Here is a 16108-nt window from a genome sequence, read left to right on the forward strand (position 1 = left end):
TTTCAAGTGTATACTTCAGGAGTCAATACATTTTTGTAAGCGATAAGTTTCTATTCTGGCCAGTGATTCGGTTAATATGCCTAATAAATCTTTTGATTCCCGGTAAAAACAACGTTCGGTTGCACAAAACAGCAATAAATTTCAAAAATGTACCATATTCTATAAATTTATGACCTATTAATATTGTTATATTGTAAATGTACATGGCATTTATCAACATTTACCGAATTTTTTACCGCGAACTCGCTTTCTGCTGTAATTTTAATATCGTTGACACAAGAAATATCGCTAATACGGATACGTAAACGCGCACTTTTACTGATTTTAAAGTAAACACCTACAAAGCGGGTTTTATTTAAACACTACTCCCACTTTTGTTGAAATTTAACCCGCGTGAGGCGGAAGTGTGTGTGATTTTGATCTCTCTTTATTTTGATGTATTTCTTACGGCGAAATCGATAAAATTCTCGGAGAGTACGGAAAGAAAAATGACCAACAAAATGGAACTTCCAATAAATGGTCTGTGAAAAATATAACATTTTGAAATTTTTCATGTTGCTCGTTGCGAAATATCGAATATAGATTAGAGAAAATAGAAAGCCAAATCTACTAAATCAAAGTGATGCTACGCAACCCTTCCATGTCTATTTATAAATCGATTTTATTAAGAGTTCTGACATTCCTTTATGAAAAAATTATGTTGCTTTGTATGGAAGTTTGTAAAAAGCGTACCTAAAGCTCGGTCTTTTGTTTGTTAAATCTCTTTGCTGTTGCGAGCAGCTACTTTGTTTAAACTGATGCTATAAAAAAGAGAAACGTTTAAGATTTTAGAAAAATGACAAAACATTTTTCACAACTATTTGATTCCCACGAATCATTTTCACTTCGAGAAACAAGTAAACTTTCTAATTTTAAAATCATTTGAAAGATTCCGGCAAGAAATTTCAAACTCTTTGTGATTATAATTTCCGTAGCCATTTAAGTAGTTACTTTTCCACAAATCTTTATAATCTAGTGGGACTTGTCTGATTAAATAAAAGTGAGTTTGTGCCAAGTAATATCGGCGAATACTCGAAGGAAATTTAGATTGTTGCTAATAAGAAAATATTGAAACGAAATTTGCGGTATTCGTGACAAAGCTTTATTTCGAGCCAAATATCTAATCTTATTGCATTTCGAGTTGCTTTGTTTTTTGGCATAATGGAGAGCGAGTCATTATCCAACAAAGCAACTAGCGAAACTTACATAATTGAAATCACAAAGTTTCATGTATTAGATCGAGCAAGCACCAACAACTTTTCAGGCACAAATTTCAGCAAAACTCATTCCCAGATGCCAGCTATACGTATTTATGAATTACATAATTATGTGTGCTAATATGGACAGCTAACCGTCGCAGAGTCCGGTCTTATTAGAACCCGACAGTGTCACATAATCGCATTTATTACATCTATATGTCGTTAGGAGAACTAACAGGACGTAAGGAATTCGGGCCGGACCTTTACCGCACTGTTCTGACCTAAAACTACGTGAATCACAACAAAGTTTTTCAAAAATAGTCGACGCTTTGGCTTAATTAAAATGTTGTTTCGAATAATATTACAATCAGCAAGTGGAAAAAGCTCCAAACGTATAATAGCCGTCCGTTTTTTGGTTTTGTATTCGTTGTTGCATTACGAGCAGCTCTTCCTACTGTGCGGAATTTCAATTGTGTGCACGCTAAACACTAAAACCCTGTAAGTCATAAAACTTTAGTGGTAATGTTCTAACTTATAGTGACATCATTCGGGGGAGCATGTCTAGAGAATCCGCCAGGAGTGTCTATCCCACTTAATAAATTATTTCTTAATTATGGAGCAACAAGCAATTTCCATAATTTTTTAAATTTCATCCCACACCTTGGAAGCGAGGGTGAGAAGAGCATGTATTTAAAATGAGGGTCGAGGATGTTTATTCACGTGTCGCTAACGCAAGTAATCAGAAATAAAACTTTAAGCATCAGGGGCAGAACGAGATATTTCATGTAGTACGAGTATGGAAATTCCTGGAAATATTATAGAGACACATTCCAGAATTGTGGTATCTTAAAGTTGTGGTTATGCATACTTGGAAGCCGAGCCAATGTACAGCTTAAACCGCTAAGCTCTGCCCGTATTGATGACCTTAGCAAATAGTGACTTGTGGGGAGCCGCATTTTGCTTTGGGGGCCATTGTTGGCATAACCCGAGTTATTAATTTTGGGAATAACCATTGACACGTAAACCACAACTATTCGTTCAATATTTTCCACACAATTTTACGACACCAGAAAGGTCGTAACATTAACCCTCTGAATGGCTAGTAGTATTTTTTAGGAGCGTCCTTAAATCATGCCGCAAAACCTATTTCCCAAACGCCCCGGCTAACCTCCGATTCTTTAAACTAACCCTCTAATTAAAATCACGCCAAACTCGGAACCTTATTAGCATGGAAATATAACAAGGACAAGGTGTCGCCGATGGCTTGCAACCCTTCAATTAACTGCTCGAGTATTGATTGAGACTTGCACTTTTCCCAAACAAACATCCCTTGGTCCATTACCATACATATTTATAGTATTACATAGGAACGATTCGGTGTAAATCGAAGGGCGTGTCCAGGGTTGTTGAATATACTTTTCGAATATTTACACTGTATCATGCCCCTTAAAATCAGCGTCGTTTTTGCTTCGATAATTTATAAAGTTGTAACGCAGCTACCATTTATCTTTTTTGAGAGAGCAAATTTAGGAAACTAAGAAAAATGTGCTGAATCCTGAACGTATTTATTGTTTGAAAGGCAGACGCTTTACAATGTTCTGGAACACATGTGAGTCCTGACGAAGTTAAAAATTTCGTGTCACGCTGGATAACTACAAAATTAGGGTGTAGTAATTGAGAAGACCACCTAAGAAAGCAGCAGCGACGGCTTGCTGACGTACACCTGTTCAAGTTCGTTAGTCATCTCAAAGAATGCTTTTACTCAATTCATTGAGTCCTCTAAAAATAGGTTTCTTGCGTAGGGCGCTGATATATGCACGGTATTAAATAATATAATACGAAAATAAATTCGAAATTTATGTATGTAGTGCGCTAGTCATAATTATTGCCGTGAAATGTATTTTTAGGATCGCGTGCTATTATCGTATTTACATGACTTTTTTAGCGGTTTACTCGAACCCGAAGATTTTTCAGCGGTGTGTGCGCCTTCCGCACGTTTTAAATAAACAACTTCAACTTCATGGGAAAGTTAATGAGCACAGATCGTTATTTACAATTAAACTAAAATCCAAACATTTCCATAAATAACGCAAATGTCATTCAACGCAATTAATGCCACAAACAAATGTTGCATTCGTCTCTCGTTAAATTCCGAATATCCGAATAGAGCAAAATGAGTTTTTATGGTGATATATTGACATTTCAATTCTCTAAAATCGAGATCTTATATTTTACAAAATAACTGATAAAGATTTTCAATTTGAAACCGGTGTGATGGAGACAGTTGTTTTCGAGATTTTTCCGCCGTTGCAAAGTTTCTTTTCGCAGATTCGCGCTGCGATTCGTTCCCCCGGAATATCCGAGAAGATTCTGTATGAATATTTAAAACTACGTGCATGCAAATACACGGCGCAAACTGCAAGTCATTGGCTCCCGCCATGATTGATGAATTTATTTGAGCAACCCCTGTACAGATTTAATGTTCCTGAGTTGTATTCAAACGACGCTGGAAGGAGCAAAAAGCCTGCGTTTATTTGGTGATGTGTAACAATGTTTTCCCAGTCCTGTGATGGAAATACTCCATTAGAAAGTCGTCCTCCGGCTCCCAGTCATTCCTAATGTCCGACACTACTCAGAAAACGTCGATACTAACCCTTCCATTCCTGTGTTTACCTCTGCGATTACCTCATTCACTTATCGCTTGTCGATATCGAGAGATATCCATATTGCCCGCTTCAGGACTTCGCACCATTTTCGGTGAAAAAATACGCGAGTCGGGTCCGAGAATCCGAAATGATAAATTAATGAGAACCAATCAGTTTAATGAATTGGCGATTTGTTGAAGGTGTATATCTATAAAGCAGTTAAATGGTTATAAATGGTCTGCTTGGCACGAAACGTTTCAGTCGTCAATTAAAATAATTACTAATTAATTAATTTATGAAGAGTAGATAGTCCATGTTAGCATATTAGCACGTAAATTGATTATCTAAAAATAGTAAAGGAATTGGATCTATTGTGTGTCCGCCTGGTTGAATTTTTTGATTCGTGTTTGTGCTTTAAGACCGGCAATTATTTTTTCAACACATTTATCCCGCAACCCTTTTAGACAGTCAGGTATATAAAGTTATTTACGGCTTAGTAAGGCCCAATTAATTCAGTTTTATGCATGATTTTTTATGATTTTTTTCGACTTTTATAAAAATAAGCTGACTAAATTATTATTCCTGCCAATAAATGTAATGATAGAGAAAATTTAATTAAAATACCAAATCGATTATCAATTTTTCAGCGTTGCGAGCAAAATCATTTTTAAGTTGATAGTAGGTAATAGATTTTGTGTCACTTTACGTACAAAGTTTAAGTTCACGTGACAATTATAAAGTTCAACAATCGTTAATGTTCTCGCGACTATATTTAATTTTACTCGCTAATGAGCAACTAAAAATACCTTGTTATCGATTTGAAAACTTAATTTTGTTTAGTTGGGTAACTCAGCTCACATTTTTAAACAATGTGGAGTTTCCAAGTTTTCGAATCGGATAATTTCAACAAAATACAAAAAAACTTTGATAGTTATTAGTTGTTGCGAGAAACATGGACATCTGAGCCAATTTTAATTGCGTGTAATTCGACAAAGCATATTTTAGTGTGCGGGGTAAATAAATCAAAGTGATTAAGCGTGAAAAAAATGACTAAAATTTCCTTCAAAACATAAAATTATGAGCACCTATTTTTGCAGGAACACGCAAGAACGACTCACATTTTAACATAACAATTTTACAAATCGTGTTAATTGGATCTATAATTTATTTCTTAATGTCGCTTCGTGTAGACCTGTACGAATTAAAATTATAATTTTAAATACCAGGAAGTCACGTTAGCGACTCCTTTTATTTATGCGAGCTAACCTAACGACTGTTTTGTTTCCCATAATGTCATAATTATAAATTTTGATAACCTCCTATAAAAAACTAAAAATAGACAGAAATTTCAAGCATGTAAACATGCCCAGGCCCGAATTGCTCGACTGTCCTTATTAGGATAAATTATCCCACAAATGGGGTAAAACCTCCCTTCACTCATTAATTGTACCGTAGACTGTGCACAACTCTTTGTAATATGGAACATGCCTTACCAGCTCCAACGAGCAAAAGTAATGCGAAACACCACTTTTATCACACAATGGCTAATCACGATACTACTACAACTGACCATAATGACCCAATCTTTTGAGCTATTTTTAAACCCCACCAAGCATTACTTTACCAAATTGAATCTATTATCCATCTAATCCCGCGCTGCCATTTTTGTGAAACGAAAAGAAATCAATTTTAAAAAACTTTGCCTAATAGTCCATAGAGGATCGATTGGGGACTGAAATAGCAACACAATTATAGTTAGCGATATGCTATTAAATTATTCTAGCCATTGTTAACAATGCATGGTCGTACAGAACATATTGTAAAATTAATAAGTCAATATGCTTGATTCCGTCCATCAATAATGCGGCCATTTGGTCAAATTTTGGTCCTTGTGAATCCTTGATAGAACGGTGAAACAGAAACGTGCACCCGGTAAATTTTTAATTAGCGGTGGATAAATAGAAGGTTGCGTGTCTCATTTTATCTTGCACGTTTCACATTGCCATTGAGATGAGAACGAAATTACACTAATGTTAAATTTATGATAAGGTCGGTATTGGTTTTCCTCCACCGTCGCTCCCGACTATTTTATAAAGGACCACGTAATTATCTGTCTGAAATAGTGAATCAACTAATTGCCGATAGCGTGGCCCCTTGAAGCGTTAAACTTGAAATAATAAAGAAAATTACTGGGGTACTTTATTTTTAGTTTTAGGCGCCGATTATGTTGACAAACATTTTACTTTACCCGGATAATTTCGCGTATTTTTCAAAAATTTCAGAAAGGGAAGATAAACACAAACGGACGAAACGAGATTGTATCTTGCTCCCCTTAAAACGCCATAACCACAATGTAAAAGTTAATTACTGAAACCGAAAGTTCAGTGATATGTTCATGGTAGGGAAATTATATCAATACTGATTGAGAATGTTCCATAATTGAATTCCTATCGATTGGAGTGAGTTATAGCTATCCATTCATTTCATGAATAAGTAACACAAATATAAAATTCACCTGATATTAAAACTTTGATTTTAATAATTCCCTACTCCTCGTCTAACTCGTTACGTTGAAAAATAGACAATCGATACGTCATATCAGTGCATCACTAAAATTACAATTATTTACATCAGGAAAAATGTTATTGAAAACTGTGCAAACACCTTGGGCATTTCAATTTAATTTAAAATACTATTTGCAAAATAGCACACAAACTGAACTTGCGTTTTCCAGACTTGTGCTTGTCCATTATCGTCACTGTCGCGTCACAATTTACCCCGGCAATAATTATTAAATTACGGGCCAGTATATGAATTTTTGTGTCAATTATTGAAAAAGTCCTATATTTAGCAGCTCACACGTCAGTTAATTAATTACAAAAACCAGTCGGATTTAGTCAAATCCAGGCAGAAGGGCGTGTGATTTACGCAGTTTTAAAAAATATTAATGCTACATTTGAATAAAATACAATTTATTTTGTAATTCATAATAATCTCTGCAGTTGTAATAATAAAATTGGGGCATTAAAATTAATCCTTTGGTCCACAAACAGTCGCAGGATAGTGATTACGTGCCTCGTTCTTCGATGAGCCGAGAATACAACGTCAAATACTCGTTTATAAATTTATTATTGTGGACAAATTATAGTTTATGTCCATATTCTCTAACAAAAGACTATTGTTACTGTTAATAATTTATGTTTGGGGCAAAATCCAACATAATATATATTGGCTAAATATTGAAATTTGGTAAAACTGCCGACAAATAATATTATGTGTATTCGATAATATTTTCCTGTTTTTTATTATTTTCGAGAGTCATAAATTGGAAGTTGTTGACTTACGACGATAAAAGCAATGCAATTATTGGCAAACTTTGATTTATGTGGGAAAATGTATAGTAATACGAACTGAAGTTACTATAAACATATAAATAATGTAAGTTGGCACAAAGAGAGAAAGCTAAGAAATGTTTCGCCCGATTTTTGGTGTTTGTTAGTAATCGTTAAAATCATCCCGCAGACGAGTGACACTGAAAGTGTGTTTTGGTTTCGCCCTTTTGGGGTTAATTTAGGCGGTAAGTGGAGATATCATCAGCCGGGAGTGACTGGTTCTTCTAATGCAACATTTGCACACATTTCACGTTTCTTCTTTGATGAAAACATTATTTTAAGCCTGCCATAATCTGAAAGTGAATGTGCGTTGTGATAACCGTGTTATCCAAATTTTCAATTCTTGCGCTAAAGGGTGAAAATTTAAAAATAACCAACGTTCTAGGATTAGGTTAATTCGGTCGCCCACTTTCGCGCTTTTATATCTTTGTATAACTCGACTTTCGCATTTATTTAAGTGTACATTCACTCTCAGGCATTATCTCCGTAAAAATCAATGCGAGGTCTGAGCCCATAAAAACGATTTTATTGATTTTTGGATGAATAAATAAGAGGGCCATAAGAGGATAGAAGTTACACTCATAATATACTTTCCTTGAGACAAAACGAAAACTCTATTAAACTTTAAACTAAATATTTTTGCGGCTCAAATTTCTTAAGTAGTTTTGCGGCATTGCAGATTGTGATTTTAGCAAAATGTATTAGAGAACCGGAAAATGCTTTTACATTGTTAAAAATTAATAAAACCACGATGCGAAGGATTGACTGGAGGTCTGCATTTTTAACGCACTCAACAATGCATTGGTCTTGTTAAATTTTTACGATTCTGCGATGTATGGATTGTATAATTAATTCAAAACTTTTCAAGCACTCAAACATTAATTAGCTAGACTGGTCTTCAAATCAAAAGCGATTTAAGCATTCGGCCGATTAATGTTTCATTTTCTTGCACCAAACTATTGACTGAAACTAGTCAAAATTCGGTCAAATTTGTCAAACAATTGCGTGATGCAACGCGACAGAGACATTTACTAATTACTTAGTGCGACAAAAACGCATAAAGCAGACATAAGCCTGGCATGCAATGCAAGAATATGTTTAGGTGACAAGATTAATAAAGTTGATAATAGTCAAAGAACTTTTATCCAACATTTTTAATAAATTGAGGTTGATAGCCCTAAACCCGCTCCATTATGCGAGTATGGTGGTTTATTAACTGGGCAACTATTCAGCCTTTTGTTACCCGCAAAGATTTAGAACGAAGAGTATTAGCCAAATTTTAAATTGAGAAACAAGTGACAGAAAAGTAAAACTGACGCTTAATTTAAAATATTATTTCATGTTTTGAACGCACATAATAACAAATATTTTCAAATCAAATATTAGCTTTAAAAATTCATAACAGTCGTTGCCTGAAGAAAACGTTGGAAACATGTTGTGTCCCGAGGCAGGTTGTCAATATTAGCGAATAATTATTTCACAGATGTGCAAGAAATTGAAAATAGTGTTTTTGAGGTAAATAACTGGCAATGAATCAGTGTCTCCAGGTATTTGTAATGTCGAAGGCTCCCCGCAAAAAAACAATCAATCACATCTGAATCAGCTGTATTTAACTTTTTAATATAAAAGAGCAGTGTGGGAGCACACAGATTTGAATAAATTAATAAATCCTTCATTATTTGCCCGGTAAAATAAATATAAGGAACGGGGAGAAACAAGGAGTGAAAACCGTGGGTGCGTTATGAAAATTAAATTTTCAATATAAAAGAATCGTATAGATAAAAAGGGTAGGGTTTTTGCATACACCTACAAAGAGTCAAAATGGGTCCGTCGTTAGACCTTTTTGGTAACCCGCGGCTACTAACATTTTTACTGATCCAATTTTCTTCGGTATAAAGGATCAGTTTATGATGGATTTAGTATTTTTGCGGTTTATGTCCAGAGAGGCGCTAATCGATGATCTAATGAAAACTGACGGAATTCTGAAAATGTTCAAGTCGTAATTTAAATATTGTTGACATTATTTACGTCGTTAAGGTATTGTGGAAAATATGCCATATATTTTCATTATCGTACATTTTCTTGGTAATTATGAATGAGTTAAATTAGTTCTGAATTTTAGAGGCCTACCGCATGTACAAGGGTAAAGTTTTCAGGGTAAAATTAAGCTCACATTACGTCAAAATCACTTGAGCTTATGGATGTGGCATGTTAGAGAGTTTGGCTTTGCTAATTCAATGAAGATAATTACCTTTTTCATCTTATTATGTCCGCACAGACTTCCTGTTCGAACAGTAGACCCTTGGAACGGTTTGTAACGACGATAACAGCCCTGTAATTGTTTAACGTTTTCGCATTTTCCAACAAAATGAAACCCGTTCCAGTTTATGTAATAAATTGATAGATATTAGTTTTCCCGCGACAGACGTGAGGAATTCCTCCCTGGTGAGCATTCCGCTAACTAATCTCTAACGCCCACATTACAATAATTAATGATTTATTATTAAACACCAGTGAAAAATCGAGCTGCTTGTTTTGTCTCACCCTCAGTCAAATCCCCCATAAGTGATAAGGGGACCAAAACTACCAATTAACGCTACCTAAAAAGTGTTGTCATTTGTACCAAATATTTTTTCACAAATAACTTTGGATTTCTTTTTAGGTAGGGCGGTAAAAGTGTTTGCGATTCCGGGATGATTTGTTGAATTGCTCAATTTGATGAAATAATTTGGGAACGGTGAGATGTTTGCTTGTTTTTAGTAGGGAAGTTGAGAGACTGAAACATACCCAACGGCCTATAAAACTTAATTCCTAAAAGACAATAAACAGGAGACTCCGGAGTCTTAATTAAAGCATGCATGTTCTAAAGACTCAGCTATCGCCCTTTTACCTGTGTTGGAAAAGACCATAGCAACCGCCAGAAGGTATGGCACCATAATGTCTCCCATTTCGGCAAAATGTCCAGTATCTCGCTGAAAACTCACATTTCCATTCACTGCCACTAAAATCCAAGTTGCATTCGAACGACAACACTGTTGCAGTTAAAATTAGGCCACGCCTGCTTTATTGGATTCACAGTGTTTGATTTCGAAAATTATCCACGAATTTGCAAAATAAAAGAGGGCACATTGTTGCGTCCGCTGAGAGGCGGGAGAATGCCCCGGACGGGGGTGTTGTCACGGAAAGTTGTTCCACTTGGAGTGAGTTATTTAAAAATGAAAATATCCGCGTGTTCGTAACAGGTAAATTGTGGATGGAGTGTCGTAAATGATCTGCAAGGGGCGACAGATCTCGCGATACTAGCTGGCGTCGCGACGCTTCCGTTGGAACCGCCGTATCTTGCAGGGCGCCCCCTAGCGCTTCGCTTCTACACTAACCGACTTGTTTCGTATCGACCTCCGCCACGAATTTTGATGCTCTGCCGTGTTCTTTTGGGTGTACACATCTTTTCCTCACCTAAGATATGGAACACGGCCCGAACAACCCTTTCACTCCAAAAATCCTGCCGAGCTGTAAAAACGTTATCGTTCGCAAATTTCCTCAAACTACTATTTTTGCACATTTACACACAAATGTGACAAAATGTGACATGCTTTCAGGGGTTTAGCACGAGATCCAAGCATTGTTGCCGATTTTATTGTAAAATAACAGCCCTTCACGACCTCCTTTCTCCTCACAACACACTATCTAATCTCTATAGATATGTTAGAGGAAAATTGAAAACTTAGACAAAACTTGAGTTTCATATCCATTATATTAAAATAAAAATCCCATCATTTCACCGAATGTTTACCGAATCTTCTCCTTCTCACCTCCACTCATCTCTGATCTCCACCGTCTGCTATCGCTCTTACGTGACCGTCCATTTTCCTTAACCAATATTTTCGATTTGTGACCAAATTTAAGATTATATTTCCACCCAGCCCGGGATTACCGCAGATAAAACACAGAAACGCAGCCCACCCTTCAACATGAATCATCTCTCAATATTCAAAAACGCTAAATTACACCGAAACATAAATCAAATTTACTGGCATTTAAACCGCGCGCCGAAAGCCGCGTTGCGCATAACAACAGTTTTAATTGATTCTAAAGCACGTATCAAGGCGCGTATATTACACGATACAAATAGAATATCATCCCTTAGACGCGCTACTCATTGAGGACGAAATCTGATGTTTGCTACAGCTCCAGGGACACTTTTTGCCTACTACACGAGAAATTAGATCTCAAGGATTCGTTGAACAGTTTAAACAAGATTCATAAACTCTGAAAGAATTTTTTCCATTGTGGGGTTTGGAACATTTTATGTCCGGATATATGGACTGGTTTCGTACCCAAGCGGTAATAATAATGAAAAAATAAACTCTTTCAGTTTTGCCCCATTTCTTTTGTGTTATTGCTTCTTATCCTAATTGGTGTTCAACTATATTAAGTAAAAACGCTGTAGCTTTTAAATGGCGATTTCATTATTTAGCCGAAATAGTTATTAATTGATGACTGAGGCTGCGTTTTGTGTGGAAGCTCGGGAACGTGAGTCAAAGGGATCAAAAATTTTGCTTTAAAATGAAATCCTGCAAATAACGAGCAAATGTTAAGCAGGAATGAAACAGTGCAAACAGAGTATTCCTGCGGTTAATCTTTGTTGAAGTCAAGTCGGTGCACTTCGATATGAAATATATTTGGTATAAATCTAAGAAAGTCGTTCTGGTATCTCGTTTGTCAAGCGCGAGAGGAAGCGTTCATTGCTTGCATAGCATGAAGACAGTGTGGGTTTACCTAACGCCTGGAAGAGTGTCTCGTATAATTAATATACAAACTCAGGATTACCAGGCCTGGTTAGAACTTACATGAACCAAATGTAGCCAAAATTAATTAATTAATTTATTAAGATGCTCTAAAATCTACTTTCCTTTCCTCGCAGAGAGACTAAATAATTCGATTAAGCTCATAAGTTAAATGTGTTGATGGCTTCGTCTATTCATATTGATGCTGTACATCTCTTTACACGGCATGCATAATTAAAATCATTTGCGGATGAATCCAATATTCTACATCGCAGAACGTTTACAAAATAATCCGAATAACAGTATTTGATCGCATTTTGGATTCTTGTACTGTTTAATCTCTTAAATTCTCACTTCTTGTATTAATATTAATTAAAATTTGCATTTACGCGGAATGAGTAATGGGTTGGAGGAGCAGACTTATTTACGTAAGCAAATCCAGGTGGATAACGAAAGAAAAATTATCAGACACGTGAATTGTTTTGTTAATGAAAATATAATTACTTCATGATTTTAAGTGACTAAGTGAGGCGAGCCTTTTGATCTAATGGCAATTATTCACTCCCCTGATTTATTAATACATTTATAATTGTAATTAACGAAATTAATTAAATATTTGGCGTCCTGTTTCTCCGAATTCAAATGTAAACAAAAAGCGAAATGCCTTAAATTGTATACATAATGCCAGTGTAGTAGATATTAACAATTCAGCCTAATGACACATTTTGCCGTTATGAAAGTTTAGACTGGAGCGTTAAATTACTAACGAAGGTTCGTGATAGTGTGCATAATAAATTCGCTGGGACAAAAAGTGCAGAACCGTGGACTTATTATCAAAGTTTGGTGAAGTTTAGAACTTACAATCAGACTAGAAAAGAAAGCTACTACCATTATTCAATGAAAAATAGCAAATGTGTTTGGACTTTGTAAGTATCAAAACGTCAACAATTTTCGGTATGTCTTCGTTTTTCCCGCAGTTACGACAGATCTTGAGGCGATTTATCGCCGTTCTAACATTAAATTGAATAGTGGTTGAAAGCAGAAATTTTGAGTTCATGCCGAATATACTGCAAAGAAAAAAGCGAAAACGTACACTTCAAAACAACACGTTCCACGATTTAGAAAAAAAATACAACCAAAAGTGTTCACTGGCTTGACTCCAGACCGTTTTCTTAGTTGTAGAGTGCATGTCTGATAGCAGTTTGCTCTTTGATATTAATTTCATTCAATTCTTAAAATAACACGTTCCTCGACTAAACTTTTATAAAGCCGAAGTTTTTTGTTTTATGAGCATGCCATTAATATTTTATACAATCGTTTCAAAATTTTAACGAAAACTTATTGTGGCACGTCGAGAAAATAAAATATTTTTTATTAACTTGGCTACTCCACCAAATCCAACGAGCAACGGTAATACAAATCAGCGCCGAATCTGAATAAATGAAACACTAAAAGCTGGCTGCAAACTTTTTTGAAATATGTAAAAGAAAATTGATTTTGTGTTACGAGGCGCCATAAATTTTCGCAGTTTTATTTAACTGAGGGTATGGTTATGCTTATGACACATATTTCAATTACAAGTAGGTAGTACTGGAGGGCCATAAGACACGCAATGAGTGCCTATCGTTGCGAAAAGCTATTAAATAGTTGTGTTTAATCGCCGGTTATAAAAATCCCGAGTCGTATGTGCTTGTAACGTAAAATCCTGCAAACAATGGCGAAAATTTGCATGATTATGACGCCCTATTGATCAACTAATTAACCGACTTAATCATAACCATCACACTAATTAAATACAAAACACATCTTGCTTAACTGATAAAGGCAAATGAAGAGGAAAACACTCGCCACCGCTGAAACCACTGCCACCAACCACCACTACCATCATCAATTTCGTGAGAAGTTGCCGCGTTGCCTCCAATAAATTCATTTAAAAACTACTCGTTTTAATTTGTTTTTAAATGCGAATCTATTCAAAGAGCAGTTGCTTCCAGCTTTATTTGTACTTGAGTTGAATTTTAATTTCTTGTAACAACTGATTAAGTCGAGTTAAAAGCAGTAACCACACAATATAACTCACAACCAACTAAACATTAATTAAAAGGGTGTAGTTTATTTGAACGTGGAGGTTCTTTTTAACTGCTACATAAAGAATTTATTTTTACACGCTTCCACAGTGACATTCAGTTTTTATTGCAGCTTTACATCGATTGTTATGCTAATTAGCCGTAAATGGGTTGGTGTAGGAGGCATTTCTTTTAATAAATCTGCCATAAATAAAGCTGCATTAAGATAATGTGAGCAGAAACGGTCAGTGACTTTCTGAGGAGTTTGCAGTTGCAGACGATATATTTATGGCAGTTAATCTCTTCAATCCAGCCTAAGTTATTTAAAATGAACGTAGTGATAGTTTCCCATGTGGTGCGAGAGAAAAAGTATGCATAAATGAAATTTGCATTGCCAGGAGACCAGAGCTTAGTAAGTTTAGCAAACTCAAGGTAGAAAGCTAGATAATCAACTAAATGATACATTAGATGTAATCTGAAGTAATTAATTAGTTTCAAGGCGTCAGATCTTGTAGAATATTGGGGAGATGATGGTGTAGACACCGTCGTTATATATTCATGATGAGTCCAGGGACAACCGAATCCTCGGAACCTTTTCACGCTTACACTCATAAAACACTACGATGCTTACAAAATTTATTAATGGCCGAGAAATCCCGGTTTTTATCAATTTTTGCCGTCTGTTTTCTCCTCAATTTAATTTCTTCTCGGTATTGTTTTTTATTTGACAATCAGAGAAATGCCCAAATTTATACATTCAGCAGCGCAGCAACAAATAACTTCTGTCCTCCGATAATCCTATACCATTTTGAGCCCTGCGTTAGTATTTTCACGTTGCGTTTTATGTGGTCTTAGGTAGTAAACCGGACTTCCTCGTTGTTTCATTTTTCTCGTAATTCACTCGAGATTTACGTTGACTGCATTATTTGGGAACGAATGAACACGACGGTTTATGATTTCGATGTTGCGAAATTTCTTCTTATCACGATTTCCGCCGAACATAACTTCAAGTTATTTCTCCAAGTTTTTCTTGTTTTTCTCAAATATCTTACTACAAATTACTAATTTAAATCTCGACTCTTTGAAACTAGGTAATGCACAACTTTTCTCATTACCCGTAAGCTAAATTTCCGGCAAAAAACAAAAGCAAATATCACCAAAAGCATTTTCCGATTTTTGCTAAATCATGGTTAAGTTGGTCGGTGAGTTTACACTTTTAAAAATGATTTATCCTGGAGTAGTGAATGGAATAATTGCGCAGCTTTTAATAAAAGTTGACGCTGCAAAAAGGCCGGTATTTACATTAAAACCGTAAACAGAATGTGGATTTATTGCGCCCTTTTATCTTACTCCGAAGAAAATCCGACGCTAAACTATCACTATTTATAAAACTTAAACATTTCAAATTATCAGTTTTGAAATTCGTCCGCAAGATAGTCATCGAGTCCATTGATCAGTTCCTATCTCGCTGGACGACTGAAGTCAAGATTGCAATTTCTCGGAACTTTTAGGATGAAACATTGTTCCTGTCACAAGTTTTACGGGACAATGCTTTATCCAATCATTATAAATGATGACTAGTGATTATTTTAAAATAGCACGCCGAGATAGTTAACTGTCAGTAAACAAACGAAGACTTGAATTTCTTAATTAAAATCGATTGATTAAACCTTAAAGTATTTATCAACTTGTGTGAGATTGCACATTTTGATATTTATTATTTAGCAACTCCTCCTCAAAACACAATTATCGATTTGTTGAGCGCTCTTTGTCCCTACACAATAAGGCTTGACATCCACAAAGCACAATTTTTAATTAATCTTGGTACTTAATTTGTCAATACAAGTTTCTGCCAAATAAAATATTTATTCTAATTGAGGGCTTGTTTACGTAGAAATACAACCAGTTAATGTATTAACAACGGAACAAAATACAATGAAATAAAAACTGAAACACGAAAACTGCGTTGCAAGGGTAACT

At 35.4% G+C, this 16108-nt stretch overlaps 1 protein-coding gene across 3 annotated transcripts in view; it reads right to left on the minus strand.

Annotated features, from left to right (window-relative positions):
- LOC656908 (kin of IRRE-like protein 1) overlaps positions 1-10586 on the minus strand; it is a 107976-nt gene extending 97390 nt beyond the window's left edge. For 2 of the 3 annotated variants that reach the window (XM_008202459.3, XM_015978219.2), the window contains exon 1: positions 10166-10586. In XM_008202459.3, coding sequence (XP_008200681.1) covers positions 10166-10223 — 58 coding nt within the window. In that variant the 5' untranslated portion in view covers positions 10224-10586. The remainder of the gene's footprint in view (positions 1-10165) is intronic. The other variant, XM_963405.4, reaches the window with a different exon arrangement.
- Between the last annotated feature and the right edge of the window lie 5522 nt (positions 10587-16108).

This window comes from Tribolium castaneum, chromosome 10 (assembly GCF_031307605.1).
Source record: "Tribolium castaneum strain GA2 chromosome 10, icTriCast1.1, whole genome shotgun sequence".
Lineage (NCBI taxonomy): Eukaryota > Metazoa > Arthropoda > Insecta > Coleoptera > Tenebrionidae > Tribolium > Tribolium castaneum.